Genomic DNA, 17,532 nt, shown 5'->3' with positions numbered 1-17,532 from the left:
AAAGTACATTTGGCTTAAAAGCATAGAATTGTCAAGGATGTTCATCACTGATTTATGTCTCATAATGAGAAAAATGGGAAACAATTTAAATGTCCTTAAAAGTAGGAAACCGATTTAATAAATCAGCAATAGCTGTGTGATAGAATACTTTGTGGCTTTAAAATTATGCTTTTGAAGAATATTTAGTGACAAGAAAAATGTTCATGCAAAAATGTGAAGTAAAAAAAAAGCGACAAGCAAAACATCGTACAAAACAAGTAAAACACGTAGATATATATAGGCAGAGAAGCATCAAAAGCAAGCTCTCGCCGCTGGGAGTCGGGAGGAGTGGGAAGAATTGATCTTTTCCTGTAGTTTTGAGTTTCCAACTATGACTACGTACTGCCTTAAAATCCGAAGACACTAGTAAGTCCTCAGGGACTTGGGAGGAGCGCGAACAGGGCGGGACGCGGGCGGAACCGGGGCGGACCCCAGCGCCGGGCTGGGGCCGGCGCGACGGGGCGGGGCATTGAACACCAGTCCAGTCCAGGCCTGCGAGGGGGTGACCAACTTGCGACACCGGGAGCCCGCGGACGCACTGTCGGGAGCGGCAGGCAAGCCAGGGGCCCGGGGCCGGCGGGAGTGGGGGGCCGCGGCCGGCGGGGACTCGGCCAGGGCTGGGGCGGCGCTGGGATGGGGTCCCAAACTTTCTTCGAGTGCGCGGTAGGCCAGAATGGGGCTCTGTCTCCCTCACCTTTGGAGTTTCTCTTTCCCTGCGCGCCCCGGGCGGGCGAGTGGCGCCTGTTTAGCCTTGGGAGCCGAGCCGCGGGTTGTGGGCACGATCGGGCCGGGGTCTGAGGGTGTCCTGTCCCCCGCTTCCTGGCGCGTATCTCTCGCTGGGCGTGTCCACAGTGCCAGCCCCAGGGTGGCCAGCTGTGCGTGGGATAAAGGCTGTCACGGCCTTAAGCTGGTGGGAGGGGGAGGGGAGGCGGCCCAGGGCCTGGCCTGGCCTCGGCTTGGCTCTGCACGCCCTGGTGGCAGCTTTGGTGTAGACGGGTGACCGAGTATTTGAGTGAGCTGGGGACCGGGTGGAAGCCATGAGCAGCCCCCATTCTTGGCGTGGGGAACCTGCCACCTCTGTCACCACGATTTTGCCTCAGTCCACACCCTTCTAGCCACTTGCCCTCAGACTGGGTTCAGAAAGCTACCCGGAAGTACCAATACTATCCTCCTCGGGCCTCTTTGGGCCGGAGTAAAAACCAAACAGGAAAATGGGAAAGGGGAAAACCGTGGAGACGGGACAGCGGGAGGGGCAGTAGAGGAAGGCTGCTGGGAGGCTCGGCCCTGATCTTGCGGGTTCTGCACCAGCTCTTGTCCACTGGGGGTCACCATCCCTTCTGACCCCACGGTGGCCTCTGTGTGGTATCCAGGGGTTGGGGTTCCCCCTGAGGAACCTGGACATGGGTTGAGGGGGTTAGGCCTGGAAACCAGGGACAGAGGCAGATGTCATGGAAGGTCCCTCGGGTGTCCAGTTCTCTGGGGCTCTGAAATATTCATCTCACTGGTGAGCTTTGGTTTCAAAGCTGGCGCCTTTGGCTTGGCCGGCGGTGGCAGGAGGAGCTAAGCGCTCCCTTGGGGCTGCTTTGTCAGGGGCCAGGGGGCAGCCGTACTTCCGCCTCACCTGCCTGCTCTCCCCACCTCTCCAGCCATGAGGACCCAGAGAGCCAGTTTAAAACTTAGAAAGTAGTGGTGGGACCACACAGGGTCAAGTGCCCTGACTTCCTGTCATCTTGTGCCGTGACCTCAGGGTCTCACCTGTAAAAACAGGCACCTCAGAGAGGTAATGACAGGGTACACCTCAGGTGTGGGGAGAAGCTCACTTCATGAGCTGGGGTAATAGCCGACTCAGCTCAGCCTCCTCCCATGGGAATGGCTCAGCTGGAAGAGCGCTTCCATCCCCAAAACTTGTCACCCTGGACCCTTCAGAAAGAGCAGAAGCCCCAGGCAAGGGACACACACGGGAAGGGCCAGAGTGGAAGCTCATACAGCAACCTGGGGAGAAGGTCTCTGCTAACGGTATGGTTAACCCTGATGTGGGCTTTCTGGAGTATTCTGTTGGGAATGCCGTGGAGGGGATGGCCTTGACAGAATCTTCCAACCCTGATTCTGGGGATCTAGGCCAAAACCTGGGCCTTGTTTTAAAGTAGAAATGATGCCCGGAAGTCCACAGGCCACAGTGCCAGGTACCTAGAGGGTCAGGGAGGAGGATGAGAATGAGTCCTTATTCTCGTATGTAATGATTGGTATTTTTTCCTATCACATGAAGGCGATGTTAAGGGATCGCAGCCTCCTGGCTCTGTGCTGGTTGGAGATGTCCCCCAGCCCTTGGCAGTGAGTCCCGTTTTGGAGATTATAGCGGCTGTGGGGACAGGGCAGAGGAAGGCCCCTTGCAGAGGATCCGGCTCTGAGAGTGAGGGGCCCTGCCTGGTACTGAATGTGACTATTCTGAGGGGCTGGGGGTGAGGACAGGTGTTTCAAGATATGAGGACTTAGGACATGAATCATTCTGAGGTCAGTCTGTAAAACAAAGGTGGCCTGGCCAGCGCGCCACAGGATGGTAACGAGGTGTGCCCTGATACAAATGTTCCAGCCTTAAGGAAGTTTGCAGGAACAAAGCCGAACACGTTTGCTCAGTGCAGAACTTCTCAGAGGCTTCCTGTGCCATTGCGCCTTGTGAATTTCCAAAAGGGGATATGGCTTGTTTTTCAGACTTATCTGTTTCTGAGCTCATCCATTAACATCTCGTGGGGCGGTGCTCTTTAAGGCAGTCTGGGAAATGCCTGGCTGGATGAGTCTAGCTTTCCACTCTCTGGTTCGGGTAACTAATCCCTCTTCCTTTCCCCGATGTGGGCTGATTTGGGGGGAAAAGGAGGCCAAAGGAGGTCATTTGCCTGGATCCTCACAACTAGTTAGTGACAGAGTCAGAACTTGAACCCAGATCTCTTGCCTTCCTGCCTCGTACTCTTTCTCTTCTGCAGCGTATCGCTGTTTCTCTGCAGGCTCTGTGGTGAGTGAGACCCAGGAGATGCTGGTCCAGAGGGCAGTCTGGGAGGAGAGGGAGTTATGGCCACCCCCAGGCCCAGGTCATGCCCTGTGCCTCTGCCCCTGTAGCCATCCTCCAGACCACTTTCACATCCGGCGGAGATTCTTTAGGAAGCAAGTCATTCCGCCCTGAAGCCTTCTGCTCTGGTCTGTTAGGCTGTTCATTCAAAAGTAGAGACTCTTGGAGTCCGAATGGACTTTGATCTTTTGGTTCAGTGCGCTTGCTTTACGGATGAGAAAACTTGAGTCCAGAGATGTGTGGTGGCTAGCCCTGACTCACACAGTGGAGTCAGGACCAGAGCCAGGACAAGAACTCCGCTCCCTGCCTCCTAACCCAGGGCTCTGGCAAAGGTCAACTTTCTACGAGGGAAAAGGAATTGGTGTCAACGAGAAAGGTCTTCACTACCTCAGCTGGCCCCGCGTGTTGGTGTTAGCCTCTTCACACAGGTGACTGGCGGGGGCTTCCGGGGCTTTTGCTCCAGGCAGGTGTAAAGGCAAAGGGCACTCGAAGTCAGACGTCAGATCTGGGTTCAGACCTATCTCTGCTGTTCGCCTGCTGGGGAACCTTGGATCGGGTTTTCTCCGAATTTCAGTTTTCTCATCTTTAGGGTAGGGATAAGGATAGGCCCCTCATAGGGCCCTTGCGAGGAGCAGACATCCTTGGTAGCCGGTAGTAAGTACACGGTACTTGCTACTCTAAGTGGTTCTCTTCCTTCCCTGCCCGCCGCAGGGAGGGGTTTGTCTCCCTTCTCTGCTGTGGGTTGTTCATTATCTGTCTGACTTTCCCCCTCCTCATCTTGAAGTTCAACTGAAAAAGGTAGGAGAAGATGAAACACAAAGGAGATGGATGGGGCTGTGTTTCTGAAGCTGCATCCAGCCCTGGTTATTGCTGTCTGCTTTCCTTATCTGCACTCCCCAGCTGTTCTGACCACTGGCTTGGCTGGGGTCTCCAAGGTCACCTGCACTGATGACACTGCTTTGCTCCCCTGGAGAAGGGTGATGGGGGGACCCTAGTACTTGGGTCTTCCCATGCCCTCCAGGGTGGCTTCCCCTTCCTTGGAGCCTGGAGCCACCTTCTCAGTTTCCGATTGGAGAGAGGCTACCCTGGTTAGAGCCCGGGGTGGGAGGGAGGTCATGGGTTGGCAGCCTTATCTGTTTCTGAGCAGGAGGGCATGGAGAACTGGGGGGATGGGGACTTGTTCTGGCTCTGCCTCAGCAATGCGTGCGCTGGCATCTGTTACTCTGAGTTCTCAGACAGCGGGCAGGGCTGGGAATGAAAGTTCCAAACCCATGACCAAGAGGGCCTGTCACGGGCTGGGCAGGAACTTTCATGGCTCTGGGGTTTCCTGGTCTGTCAAATGACCAGATGATTTCTAAAGTTCATTCCAGCTCTGACGTTTCAGTTTTTAGATCCTCTCGGCATCATCCTGTTGACCGCAGAGGCCAGGGGGACAGAAGGATAAGTTGATTCTGGGCCCCTTGGTCTGTGTGCGTCAGGCCTGGTGGCGTGCCCAGCCACGCCCGGGTGGATCTTTTTACTCCTCTGCCCTCCTGGCTATGTGCTGGGTTAGGAGGGTGAAGTGTTTGCTTGGAGGGGAGTGAAGAGCTGGGGGAGTTGGGGTAGGTAAAGGAAAAGGGAGGGAAGGAGGCTGTCACAAGAGGCCTGGTCACAGCAGGCCAGGGGCTGCGCTGCTGTGCCGGCTGGGTGGGGTTTCCTGAGATGCGCACTCTGAGCTATTCTTTCCATTCTGGCTCCGGGCACCCGTTCCTGGCAGGGAGGAGGGCAGGCTGCCTGGACCAGTCAGCTGCTCCTTTCCGCCCCTCCCTCCGACACACACACATACACAGGCACCCTCTTGCTGTAACCCCAGTAGCTCCAGCTTCCTCTCAGCAGATTCCAGAGCCTTAACCCTTCAGATGCCCCCCAGGGAGCCTGAACCTGGGCCCCAGCTGGCTGGGAGCATGCTGGCCACACTGAGACGGCGCCAGGGGAAGGAGGTGGCTTCCCCAAGGTTGCCTCTGAAATCCTTGACAGCCAACAAGTCCTGTGTTTGAGCCCACCCACTTCCGATGGCTGGGCCTGTGGGTCATGCAGGAGAAAGGAGAGGTTCTGGCTCCTTCCTGATGGGACATGAGAATGGGGTCATGAGATGGGGAGCAAGCTTAGATCTAACTCGACAAGGATGGGGTGGAGTCTGAATGTCTTGATAAACTGCATTGGGAGGAAGAATGTTGTAATGATTCGAGCTGCCAGCAATGGAACAGGCTTGCTTCCTGTTGTTGGAGTGTGTATGCCAACAACAGAAGCCGAATGTCTGCTGTATTTTAGGAAAATTCAGGCTTCCGATGGGGAAACTTAAAGGTCCTTTTTGGCCCCTGGAGACTGTGAGCCCCTCCAGTAGCTACCAGCGGAACTCAGATGCCCTGATTCCTGGTTTCTAGTTTCTGGGTATCAATCATACTCACTTTGTATCTTCTCCTGCCTCTTTACCCTCCTTCCCTTTGGACGCCACATTCTCCTGCGGTTCCCACCTTTAGTCATAGTCATGAAAGTAAATACCGACCACTTCTCCCTTTCCCTACTACCTAGTCACGTGCCAGGCCCAAACCTCATCCCTAGCTGAGGCCTTAATGACGTGGAAGTGGCCAGCGCTCCATGTAGGTCAGGCCGTGGCCAGGGAGAAGGCTCAGAAGCTGCCAATGCTGGCAGCCCTGGACCTGAGGTTCCTGCCCCTCTGCTCGGAGGGGAGTGTGACTGAGCTTAGCTACTCCCCTGACTGGCCTGAACACTCTTTCCATCTCCGGCGCACAGGTCTCTACACCAGAGAGCTGGGATGTAGTCCTGGCCCCGGGCCCCACTTTGTGGCCAGGGACAGGTCACTCTACCTCCTCCTGCACTGTGGCTGGCTCCTGGTAAAGGGAGGGGTCAGCTTGCCTTAGATAAGTGAGTTTCCTTTCAGTGATGACCTTTAAGAATCTCCATCTCTGACCACTCTCTCTCCTCCTGGTGGTTGCACAGGGTTTGCGGACCACGGGGATGATGGAATGGGCTGAATGGTTCAGCGTCCACTTGCTGTGTGAGCGTTCTTTTGTCAGTAGAGGGTCTGAGATGGGAAGCTTTGAGAAGTGATGTGAAGTTCGGATAGGCAGGGTGTCCAAACGAGGATGAGAGCAGAGACATTAAGAGCCCTGGAGTCGGTCTGGAGCTGACCGACTTCATCACACCCTAGCTAAGTAACCTTGGGCAAGTGACTTAATTCTCCTAAGCCTCTATTTCTTTATTGTAAAAAGGGATAACAACATATCCACCCTGTTGGGCTATCATAAGGATTTAATGAAATAATAACTAAAGATAGGCACTATTTTAAGTGCTCTACATAGATTTTCTCATTTAATTTTTATAACAACTCTGGTATAGTGTTAAACCCACTTTCCAGATGGAGAAACTGATGCATAGTGAGGTAAAGTGGTCAGTGCCGGTCTCTGGTGAGCACGGGCTGGTGGCTAAGCCCGCAGAGAACTGGACTGTGAGCTTCTGTGTTCCCTGCGGAGAGGTCTACTGGTGAGTTCCTCTGAAAAGAGAAGCGTCACAGGGAGGGGCGAGGGAGGGCAGAGGGCGTCTTCATGAGTCAGCGGCCCACTGTGCTGGACCGGAACCCCAGAGTCCTGGTGGCCTACCCAAGGCCGGCCTCGAGCTCCCTGATTCACTCTCTGGTTTGGGGAGGGACCTGTCTGCCCGGCTTGGCGGGTGGAGCATCTGGCTGGCGGGGCAAAGGGCAGGCCCCGCGTGGGTAACTGGGTTTGTCAGATAAGTCCCAGTCCGTTAGCGCTGGAAATGAGCTCAGAGATCATCTGGGTCACTCACCTCATTTCACAGAGGTGCGCCCTGAGGAGCCGACAGGACCAGGTCATGGTGACATCACTGTCAGGTGACTCGGCTGGGGCCTCCGATCACAGGGTCTTTCCTGCCAGTGTCTCGCCAGCCGTGTTTAGCCTGTTGTCAGCTGGGCCCACGGCAGTAACGATAGATAACCCTACTCCACAGGTGGCCCACCCGTGCTGCTTCCCGCAGACAGGATGCTGTCCTTCCCGTGGAGTTAAGGGGGGTGTTTGGAAGGGGAGGGGGGGAGGGCGCTGTCGGAAGAAGGAGCCTTTTGCCCCAGGGCAGGAGAGTCCAGTTTCTCTCCCTTCCTTTTTAAAAAAAGTCTATTAAGGGGATGCAGGTATTATAACTGCTCATGAATGTTATCCTACCCTGACAAACCCAAAATATTTTCGAAAACACTTACTATGCCTGTTTCTTAAACTCACACCACTCAGTGTTGGGTCTCCCCGTTCTCCGCTCCCTGTTTCCTCAGGGTGCTCCACCCCACCATGCAGGGCCTTCCGCCATGGCTGTGTCACACCCTCACTGTCGGGAAGGTTTTCTTATTTCTGACCTGACACATTCTTGATGTTCTGGTCCATTCACTCTGGGAAGATGGAGAACAGCTTTCTTCAGAATAACTCATTGACTTGGCCTGTTATTCGAGCCCTCCTCCCCGCCCCTCCCTGCTACCTTCCCCTCTCTGTGTTATCCCAGTCGAGAGAGGAGTTAAGACAATCCTTTATCTGCTGCCTGCACTCTGCAGGGAGCCCTCAAAAGAGAGGCCGCTCTCCCGCCCTCCTGGCAGAGCTCTGGGATGTCTGCTGACCTCGATCTGGGCGTGCTTTCTCCCTGTGGGTCCTGAAGTTCTTCCCTTGGGAGACACTCTAGGGGCCGGTGGTGGCTCTGTGAAGGGGCCCAGATTCTCTCAGGGCTTAGGGCCCTTCCAGGAACCTCCTCCTTAGCTCTTCCCAAGTCTTCATCTCTGCCACCTCAGAGGGGAACACCAGGCCCCAAGGCCATTTGTTTGGCATAAGAGGGCCTAGAGAGCACAGCATAATATAGAGGACGCCTACCCAGGACCTTCAGCCTACCTCGGTTCTGGTTGTGCCATCCACTTGCTAGTTCTGTGATCTTGGGAGTCACTTCACTGTTCTGGGCCTGGATTCCCTTAGTGGAGCTGAGCATCTGGGGCTGTACAACTTTGGGGTCCCTTTGGGCTCTGTTTCTGGGGTTCCCTTCTCCTCATTCCTCAGCCCTCCCCTGGCTGTGGGGCTCTCCTCCCGCAGAGAAGGCACTGGCTGGATCTGGCGTGACTCCTCCGCGCTCTCTCCTATCCTGGCCGCCAACCCGGGGGGCAAACAGGCAGGAATCACAGGGACACCAGGCACTTGGCTTTCGAAACGTGTGTCTCCCCCTCCTGGGGGCTTCGGGGCCCTGCACTCCCTGGCACCCCACTCCCTGGCAAGGCCACGAAGAGAGTGGTGGCAGCCACGGGCTGTCGCATGCCTGACGCTCCTTGGCTCTTATTTGAAGGAACCAGAAAGTCCTGTCTCTGGCCTGCTCTTCTGTGCAGCCTCCCAACCCCCAGGGGCCATCCCCGTGCACCCACTTGCTCAGGCCTCTCGGGTGGCCCCTGACTCAGCCTGCCACGGTTGGCCCTCCTCCTCCGGGCCTGGCAGCTCCAGCCCTGGGGCTAGCTTGTTGTCTTCAGCTTTGGGCCTTGGCTCTCCCCCAGCGCTGCCTTTCAGGCCGGGAGCTCCTGCCAGCTGCTGTGGGTGCTGGGCTGACCCCTTCAGTGGGTCCCAGCTGGCCCTGTGACTCACCCGTGGCTTTGCTGGGGCCATTGGGCTTCTTCCCTGGTCACTGGAAGGCCTTCTTAAGTGAGCACAGGGGTGGGGGCGGTGTGGTTCCCAGGCCCGCTGCTCTCATACCACTGACGCCCAGCGACTGCTTCGGGCTCCCGCACTAAATCCCGGTCTCCTGCCTTCCTGTGGCAGGAGGCTACACAGAAAGGGCTGGCGTGAAGGCAGAGGGGCAGGGGCTGAGCTGGTGGGGTGGGTGGTACTGGGGGGATGGGGGCGGTGGCCCGTGGGCAGGAAATGATGTGCTGTGATGGGGAGAGGAAGTCTGAGGCTTTCCTCTCCACAGAGGCAGGCTGGATTGGGGCTGAGTGAGCGGGGCCTGGGCACTCATGACTGCTTCTCTCGTCTTTCTTTCAGGTCCCAGCAGCTGGGGTCTCCCCTCAGCCCGTGAGCCACCATGTCCCACCCCAGTGCCCCCCCTCCGTATGAGGACCGCAACCCCCTGTACCCTGACGCTCTGCCCCCGGGGGTCTACGGGCAGCCATCTGTCCTGCCTGGTGGGTACCCTGCCTACCCACAGCCTGGCTACGGTCACCCTGCTGGCTACCCACAGCCTATGCCCCCCATCCACCCGACGCCCATGAACTATGGTGAGTCCCTGAAGGGCAGTGGGGGTGGGTGGGAGGAGGCAATACTCATAGCACTGAAGCTACTTCCCTTCCTTCCTTCTCAACTTCCTTTATCCCTTTTTTCATCTTCTCTTTAGCTCTCTCCTTCTGTTTCCCCATCTTTGTTACCTCCCTGCTTTTTCCTTCAGCTCCTAGCCCCCCGGACCACCTGCCAGCCCCTTTATTCAGAAAGGAGACTGGGTCCGTAAGACACACACCAGAACTTACACATCAGAGGAGAAAGTGGCTGGTGAAGTAATTAATTCCTTCAGAGCTGCGACCCGAGGAGGCCGCTTCCATTGCCCAGCGAGGCAGCTGCCACCCCACCTACACTCCCCACTTCCTTAGGAGCTGCCTTTGGAACCCAAAGCACTTTTTCTTTTTTAATATTCTCGGTGCTGACAAATCCTCATCTCTTAAGGTAGCATCTGATTTTCGCCAACATCCAGAAGTCGTTTGGATGCTTGATAAACATCATGGCTGGTAAATTTGGTCAGAAATGAGATGAGATTAGAATGTGGTGAGATTTTCCTGTGTGGCTCACATGCGGATTTTGAAAGCAGCTCCCAAAGAGGCATTCAAAGAATGTGTTGAGCCCCTGCAGCATCTCTGGAATCCTGGAGCACAGCCAGCTGTCATCTGGCCGTACGTGTTCTGGTGTGAATATTGGTACATCAGTCACATTTATGGTCACGCCTCGTCCTGTGCACACACACCCCTGATGTTTCTGTTTTCCCCGAGTCCTAATGTTTGCCTGATGTAGATCAGTCTGCACACTCGGTTCTCCATCCTCCACACACGTGCGCTGTTTCTATCTTCCTTTTCCTCCTTCCACCCCTGAGTCCCCGCTCTGACTCCGCCAGCCCCTCTGCCCCGCGCTTGCCTAGATTCCTCATGAGGTCGTGTCCCCTTGATGGCAGTGACCACAGGTGTTCACACCCCTCAGTAAATACATGCTGACGGAGTGGTCACACCTAAGCCCCCTTTGGCCAGGGGTACGCTGCTCCCTGTGGTACCAGCTCTGGTCACGTGGAAGGTACCTAGAGAACCTGGCTGGGGAGTTCCTGAGTTGTAACACATGTCTTTTGGCTGGAGATACCTGAGACTGTGAGATAGTCCCGTGGAGGCTTGGGGATCGAGGCCACACGTCCCAGGTCCCCAGTTGGTCATATGTGATCTGTCCCCAGGCTCAGGCCAGGGCTATGATGGGGAGGAGAGAGCTGTGAGTGACAACTTCGAATCTGGAGAGTGGGGTGACAGGAAAGTCCGACACGCCTTCATCCAAAAGGTGAGATATGGGTTGGGAGGCCGGTGAACCTGGGCCCCTGGGGCTGGGGGAACGGAGCCGGGGGACACTCGTTTCCACGCACAGGTGCTGCTGCCTTCTGGGTCCTCTGTAGCCCTGCACTCTCCTCAAAGGGGACCCCAGTTCCTCTAACCTGTGTTCGCCCACCTTTTGTTCCTCTGTTCCTTGACCTTGTTTTGGGGGGCAGATTCAATCTGGGAAAATCTGGGCAGCTTCTGCTGAAGTGTTCTGCCCCCTGCAAACTTCCTTCTCCTGTTAGACGGGAGCAACTTGAAGCCAGAACTGATTGCACTAGCTCACAGCCCCTGCCCCCACGTCTCACGTCTGCCCAGCACCTGCTCAGGGTGGACAGATACCTGACCAATGTCGGGCTGAACCGCTGTAGGCGCGGATGCTGAACCTGGGAGTGCGGTGAGGCAGGGGGCAGAGGTAGGGCAGTGAGTGACAGTGCAGGCCAGGTGCTGGGCAGGGAGGGGGAGAGGACAGGGGGCAGTGGGGGGTGGGGGTCAGCCCTGCTGGGGGCGTGTACAGCATCTGAGCCCTTACTGGGGGCGGCCTGCCTGCCAAGCTGCAGCTGGGGCAGGCTCCCAAGTGGAAGAGGAGTAAGAGTAGATCCTTCAGAATGAGGCAGGAGACTCCTCCCTAGCTCTGAAAGAGGGGCCAGGGCTAGGGTGGTAAGGTCTTTGGGGCTCCTTGGTCTCAGGGCCCGGCTGCTTCCTGGGGAGAGTCCAGGAGTGCAGGGTGGTGACCGTGCTCCCCACCACTGCCTGTGTTCCAGGTTTACACCATCATCTCCATCCAGCTGCTCATCACGGTGGCCATCATCGCTATCTTCACCTTTGTGTGAGTCTCTAGGCCTCTCTGCACCGCTGGGAAGTAGCTCTGGGGTCCTGGGCTCTGGGTCACCTGCTGGGAGTGTGGCTTGGGGTGGGCCCTCAACTCAGAGGGACTGGAAGAGGAGCTGGGATGTGGGCGATTAGAGAAGAGGGGGCAGGGCCTCGGCAGGGAGGCAGACAAGCCGCGGTGTGACTCCTCTCTTGTCCCCCCTGCTCCACAGGAAGCCCGTCAGCGAGTTCGTGAGGGCAAACCTGGCCGTCTACTACGCATCCTAGTGAGTCTGTGCTGCTCCCTGCACGGGGGCCAGGAGAGGAGGGGTGGCAGCTGACCAGCTTTTCGGGGCAGGGATCAGATCCTTTTGGAGAGGGGCCCTCCCAGCTGTGCTGGGAAGTGGGGTGTGTGCCACTGAGTGTAAGCGTCACGGAACTCCTGAGAGCCAGGGGTGGGGGACTGGTGTCGACGTGCGTCCTGCGGGACCATCCCCGTGTTCTGGCAGCCTCCTCCCTGGCCAAACCCCCTGTTACAGATGTCCTCAGTGTCCCTGGCTGGGTAGCTTCCCCTCACACTTCTAGATAGCCCTCTGGACCTCCAGCCTGCCGGTGTGGTGAGTGCCGCCAGGCTGGGCCGGGAGGGGGCCAAGGGGCAGAGGGGGTCTGGAGACTACTTCCCTGTCTCTTCTCCCCAGTGCTGTGTTCCTGGCCACGTACCTGACCCTTGCCTGCTGCGAGGGACCCAGGTGAGTCCCAGAGACTTAGACAGTGGGAAGGGATGGGGGTGTGGGGCTGTTTTGCACAGAAAGGGGATTCCTTAGAGCAGCTAAGTGGAGACGTACCGGCAGTGATGATGATGATGGTGGTGGCTATCGTTCGGCTGTGTGCAGAGTGCCTGCCGTGTGTGGGATCTATTTAGCTATCTAGCTGTTATTCTTACAGCTACCCTGCAAGATGTGTAGCACTTAAACTATTTAACAAATAGGAAGAACCCAAGGCTCAGAGAGGCCGAGGAACTTTCTCACAGTCACACAGGTAGTCAGAGAGCTGCAAACAAATCCAGGTCTTTGTGGCTCCACAGCCCAGGTCTGTCCTATTGTCCCTCTTGTCCCTGCACAGACACCTGAGTAGGTATCAAGGGCCATGCCAGCCTCGCCTCCCCCAAGTCCAGGCCTAATTCTCCAGGCACATAAGCCAAGAGTCTCCTTCTGCTAATGGAGCCTCTGAGACCTGGTCGGCCCCACACCACTTAACTATGGTTTCTTTCCCTTCAGACGCCGTTTCCCATGGAACCTTATCCTGCTGACCCTCTTTGTGAGTCTAGAAAGGTCCAGGGTGTGGAGATGGTGAGGGAGGGCTGGTCCCAGGGAAGGGATGGCAGGCCGTGGTGGAAGATGTCCCTAGCTCTCTCCCCGACCTTACCCTGACCCCTGCCCTTGGTCCCCCCGGGCTTTCCTACTCAGTCACACGTATCGTCAGCTCTGGCAAACCCTCCTGGCCGTGCCTCCGGGGCTCCGGCTCTCTTCTTAAGTGTCTCACTCTGGTCTCTGTCCTTCCCTCAGACTCTTGCCATGGGCTACATGACCGGCACCATTTCCAGGTACGTTCAAGGACAGTTACTACACGGTGGTGTGTTTTATAGGGGAGCGTGGGGCATCTCTGGGCTGGCAGCCACCTTTATGGGTGGATTCTGGGCACGATGCTTCCAGAAGTAGTAGTTTTGGAGTCATTCGTGTGTGGCATATGCCTCTGGCCTCTCTCAACTCCTTCCCTGCAGTGTGTATGACACCAAAGCCGTCATCATTGCAATGATCATCACTGCTGTGGTGTCCATTTCAGTCACCATCTTCTGCTTCCAGACCAAGGTGAGGGCACCGGAGGGCCCTTCCCTGGCCACCCCATCCCCCTGTTTTATACAGACCTGGCCTTCCGGGCTTGGCACATGAGCAGGCCTGGAAGGGCCCACACCCCTATGCCAGGCATTTCTCTCAGAGACCTTAATCCCCTTCCCTTCACAACTACATCCACAAAACTGCTTCCTATGTCTGTCCTTAGAATGTCGCGGTCACTCCCATGGCCCCCAGGAAGCAGCACTGGGACTCCCTGGAGGAAGAGGGAGGGCCTGGATGGCTGGGCCAGGTGGCCCGTCTGACACGTGCCTCCCCCTCTCTTCCTGGCAGGTGGACTTCACCTCGTGCACAGGCCTCTTCTGTGTCCTGGGGATTGTGATGATGGTGACTGGCATTGTCAGTGCCATCGTGCTGTCCTTCCAATATGTGAGTGTCCCAGGAGAGCTGGAGTCACTGAACCCAGTGCCCAGGGCAGACTTTCTGTATATGGTGGTGTAGCAGGCCCCACAGGCCTCTGGCTTCTAGAACCTCTCGACTGGCTGGCAAAGGCACCCACGCTGAAGCGTCATCCTCTGGACTGGGGTATCTTTCGAAATGGCAGGTCCTGGGAGCCGTAGCACCTGAGGCCCTGGACAGCATCATGGGATTCCTCTGGGAAGCAGTGGTTAGATCTGACAGCTGAGACCAGGTTCTCAGAGGCAGGTTGCCAGAGGCACCCAGAGGACCGAGAAGATGGGCTTGGGTGGAAGAGACCTTAGCGATCACTGTATCTAACTCTTCTTTTATTCCAGTCAGCGGGAGGGGCAGCGTGTGAGGCCCCTAGGCTGAGGGGAGCTTCGTGGCGGGGAGGGGAGAACAGTGCTGAAAGGGGAAGCACATGAATGGGAGGGCCGCCTGCCCACTTGACCATGGCTGGCCCTGCCCTTCTGTGGACAGGCCCCTGGAGGGCTGTTGAGCAGGGCTGCCCTGGGGGTGCTCCCTGACTCCGCTGTTTATCAGGGTGGCTGGGGGGCTTCCCTCCCAGCCCTCTCCTTTAGTCTGTCCCTCCCAGGCTGGGCTGCAGGAACACGGTCTATTGAAGGCTGACCATGACTAGGGTGAAGGTGATGGGGCTCTTCAAGCGGTGCATGCCTGGGTCTGCCCCTCCCGGAGCTAGAACTCAACCATTTTCTTTCTTCCAGAGCGTAGTGGACACCTCTGTACCTTGACTAACTTTGGAGACTGGCTAGGCTAAAGGATGCTGTGATTGGTTTTATATGGGCATTGGACGATGGCCTCTGTTTTCTCTACCATATATGTTACTATTCTTAACTTCTCCCGGGATCTGGAAGGTAGAAGTAGTCCTTTCACGTAGCTAGCTTCCTGGATCTTCGCACTTGGCCAGACATCCGGGGGGGAAGATGGTCCTGAGGGCCTGCCTCAGTCCAAGCTATGCTAAGATTTCTAATGCCATCCCTGTCCTTTCTCCCCAGGTTTACTGGCTGCACATGCTCTATGCTGCTTTGGGGGCCATTTGCTTCACTTTGGTGAGTAAGACCCCACCCCCTCTAGGAAGGGGAGCTGAGGGGACAGAGGGGAGGAACTGTGAGGATGGTGAATGTAGGCTGCTTGGGAGGCAGGGAGTGAGGCCACAGCCGCCCTTCCCTTTCCCTACTGTCCAGAGGTTCCACTGATTTTCTGGGCATTCCCGTCATCTCTTGTTCACACCGCCTGCTATGAGAACTGTGCCTGCTATGAGAACTGTCAGTGGGCCGTATTATGGAGACGGTGTGTCTGTCTCCCCTTCTGGACTGTGAACTGCTTTAATGGCAGAGACCACGTGTTCTGCTGTTCATTAATGTGTTCCCTAAGCATATCTAATGGCCCAGAGGCTCCCAGGACAGATCTGCTGACCACTGAGCCCCTGGGTCCTCATGTGTGGCTTCCTGTCCTGCAGTTCCTGGCTTACGACACACAGCTGGTCCTGGGGAACCGGAGGTACACCATCAGCCCGGAGGACTACATCACCGGCGCCCTGCAGATCTACACAGACATTGTCTACATCTTCACCTTTGTGCTGCAGCTCCTGGGGAATCGCGATTAAGGAGCACCTCCCGTTCCGCCCTACCCTTGGACTTTTCTTTCCCTAGAGGGCTGGGCCCTGTGATCTGGGTCTGGGCCTAGACCCCTTTCCTTCCCCTCAAGTAATATGCCCATTTTCCTTTCTGTCCGGGGATGGGTAGCCTCTCTGGCTGTGGATGTGTAGGTACTTGGTGGGGTTGGAGGAACTAGGGACTAACTCACTCTTGCCCTTAGTGGACTTGGCAGGAACTGGGCCAAAGATGTGCATTCTCCCTCCGCCCACTATGGGGCACCAAATCCTTAACAGTTGGGGTTGGAGTGGGGAGGGATGAAAAGAGCCTATCTGATAGCTAAAATGGAATATGAGAGGTAGGAGGGACTTTCTGGTGATGGGGTTTCCTCTCCCACTTCTGCCTCGGGCTTCTGGACTTGATAGCTGGAGCTGTTTCCTCTCTCAGCCCCCTGCAAAGCCAGAGAGCTTTGCCCCCGCCTCCTGGACGCATAGGCATTATCCTGTACTTCTTCGGCAACCTTGGCGCCTTCTGACTCAGGAAGGTAGAGGGGGTTTGTGCCCGTGGGTCTCCCCTGCTTCATTCAGCCTCTTCTTTCGACAGCACATATATACTGATCTTCTGGGTTTCGGGTGGGGAGGAAGAGGAGAGCGAGCAAAGCCAAGCGCAGAGGCCAGGACAGAGCAGCATCTCTCCGGGGCTTCCTCACGGCTTGTGGTGGTAGTGCAGGCCCCTCTGCGGCCACCTGGTCCCCATTCTCCAAAGCTGCCTGGGGCCTCCCTGGTGCTTCTGAGATCTCTAGTCAGAGGGACCTCCTGCTTCCTGTGCTCAGGCTGCTCACAGCAGAAGGTGAGGGACAAAGGTCAGGAGATGGGATGGGGTGTATGATCACCACTTCCTGGCCGTGTGGTCAGGAAGCAACCAGGGTGAAGAGAGACGGGGGTGTAGGCAGGGGAAGTGCCTTGGGGTCCCCCACCCTGAGAGATACGGAAGCTTAGTGTGGTGCCCATGGCTCTTCCCTTCTGCTAACTCGGGGGGGGGGGCCCAAGAGGAAGGAGACGCCCTTCTTAGTTTGTTAACTCACGCTTGGGGGATTTAAGACTTGGGCCCCGTCTCTCCAGCCAGCTACCGCTTTCTTCATGACACCAAGTGCCTCAAGCTGGAATGGGGAAGGGGGACAAGGGTCACTCTATGGGCTGGGGTGGAGACCCAGTCAGCCCAAGGGTATAATTAGGGCTCCTCTATTAAGTATTTGGTCCTAAATATATCCCAAATAAGGACATAACCAGAAATGTAATAAAGTTTAACGTTTAGAAGGTAAAACCCTGTTTGGCTCTGGTTTTCTTCACTTTAAGGTGTCGTCAGCTCTGGGAGAACTTGTCTGGCTCTGCCCAGTGCATCCGCATCCTAGCTTTGCGTTCTGGCTTGTATCGTTTACCTTTTCTACGATAACCAAGTCTACTTTGTCCCAGCGCTTCCTGGTGATGGATGGCTCAACCCTCAACCCCAGGTCTGGCAGGGGCCGCTCAGAGCCATTGCACATGACCTTTTCTGCACCACGGACCCTTTACAAAAGTGCATGAGAGCCATGAATTCTCTTCCCCTCAAAACTATGTGTACACACGATTTCACATATGGGGCGTGGGGGTGGGGACGGACCACAACGTTCAGGTTTAGAACTCCTGCCTTAGAAATCACTAGTTCAATCCCTCGTAACGAACAAGGAAACTGAGGCCCAGAGAGGTTGAGTCATTTGGACTCAGCCAAGAGGATTAAGTGCTTTTTTAACCTCCACACCCTGAACGCCTTCTTTGATTCTCTTTATTATTTGTTTAGGCTGAATGGAACCCCACCCTCCTGGCCAGCAGCTCTGAGGGCTTGGTCCCCAGGGCCTGAGCCTAGGCTTGTACTTAAGTCTCTGTGGTTTCCCCAACCATTCAGCCTGGAACACTGAGGCTTCTGTGAGAGGGAGCACACATGAGTAACCAACCCCACACTCTGCCCCTCCCATCCCAAGGGACTCACAAACCCAGTCCTGGTTCCTTTCCACTCAAACAC

The 17,532-nt window shown here is 56.3% G+C and overlaps 1 protein-coding gene across 3 annotated transcripts; it reads left to right on the top strand.

The window, feature by feature from the left end:
• Positions 1 to 518: 518 nt before the first annotated feature.
• On the top strand, positions 519 to 16,797 carry TMBIM1 (transmembrane BAX inhibitor motif containing 1). Of its 3 annotated transcripts, none has more exons than XM_082841334.1 (12): positions 519 to 593; positions 9,169 to 9,401; positions 10,607 to 10,707; positions 11,504 to 11,568; positions 11,783 to 11,836; positions 12,248 to 12,298; positions 12,827 to 12,866; positions 13,115 to 13,152; positions 13,330 to 13,417; positions 13,733 to 13,828; positions 14,875 to 14,928; positions 15,339 to 16,797. In XM_082841334.1, exons 2-12 carry the CDS (start codon positions 9,209 to 9,211, stop codon positions 15,483 to 15,485), a joined length of 927 nt encoding a protein of 308 aa, XP_082697460.1. In that variant the 5' UTR covers positions 519 to 593; positions 9,169 to 9,208; the 3' UTR covers positions 15,486 to 16,797. The 3 variants fall into 3 exon arrangements, with proteins under 3 accessions (XP_082697460.1, XP_082697459.1, XP_082697461.1); XM_082841333.1 differs by lacking the exon at positions 519 to 593 and adding an exon at positions 3,310 to 3,528; XM_082841335.1 differs by lacking the exon at positions 519 to 593 and adding an exon at positions 6,519 to 6,643.
• Positions 16,798 to 17,532: the final 735 nt, after the last annotated feature.

Source organism: Leucopleurus acutus, assembly GCF_964270905.1.
Source record: "Leucopleurus acutus genome assembly, chromosome: 6".
Classification (NCBI taxonomy): Eukaryota; Metazoa; Chordata; class Mammalia; order Artiodactyla; family Delphinidae; genus Leucopleurus; species Leucopleurus acutus.
The sequence above is the reverse complement of the archived record's forward strand: the minus strand, read 5'-3'. Positions and strand labels throughout refer to the sequence as shown.

What these genes read in the sequence shown, in the direction of transcription:
- TMBIM1 (XM_082841334.1), top strand. Translation starts at nt 9,209, where the DNA reads ATGTCCCACCCCAGTGCCCCCCCTCCGTATGAGGACCGCAACCCCCTG. An exon ending in ATCGCTATCTTCACCTTTGT is followed by an intron (nt 11,569 to 11,782) that starts GTGAGTCTCTAG and finishes CCTGCTCCACAG; the next exon opens with GAAGCCCGTCAGCGAGTTCG. An exon ending in TTATCCTGCTGACCCTCTTT is followed by an intron (nt 12,867 to 13,114) that starts GTGAGTCTAGAA and finishes TCCTTCCCTCAG; the next exon opens with ACTCTTGCCATGGGCTACAT.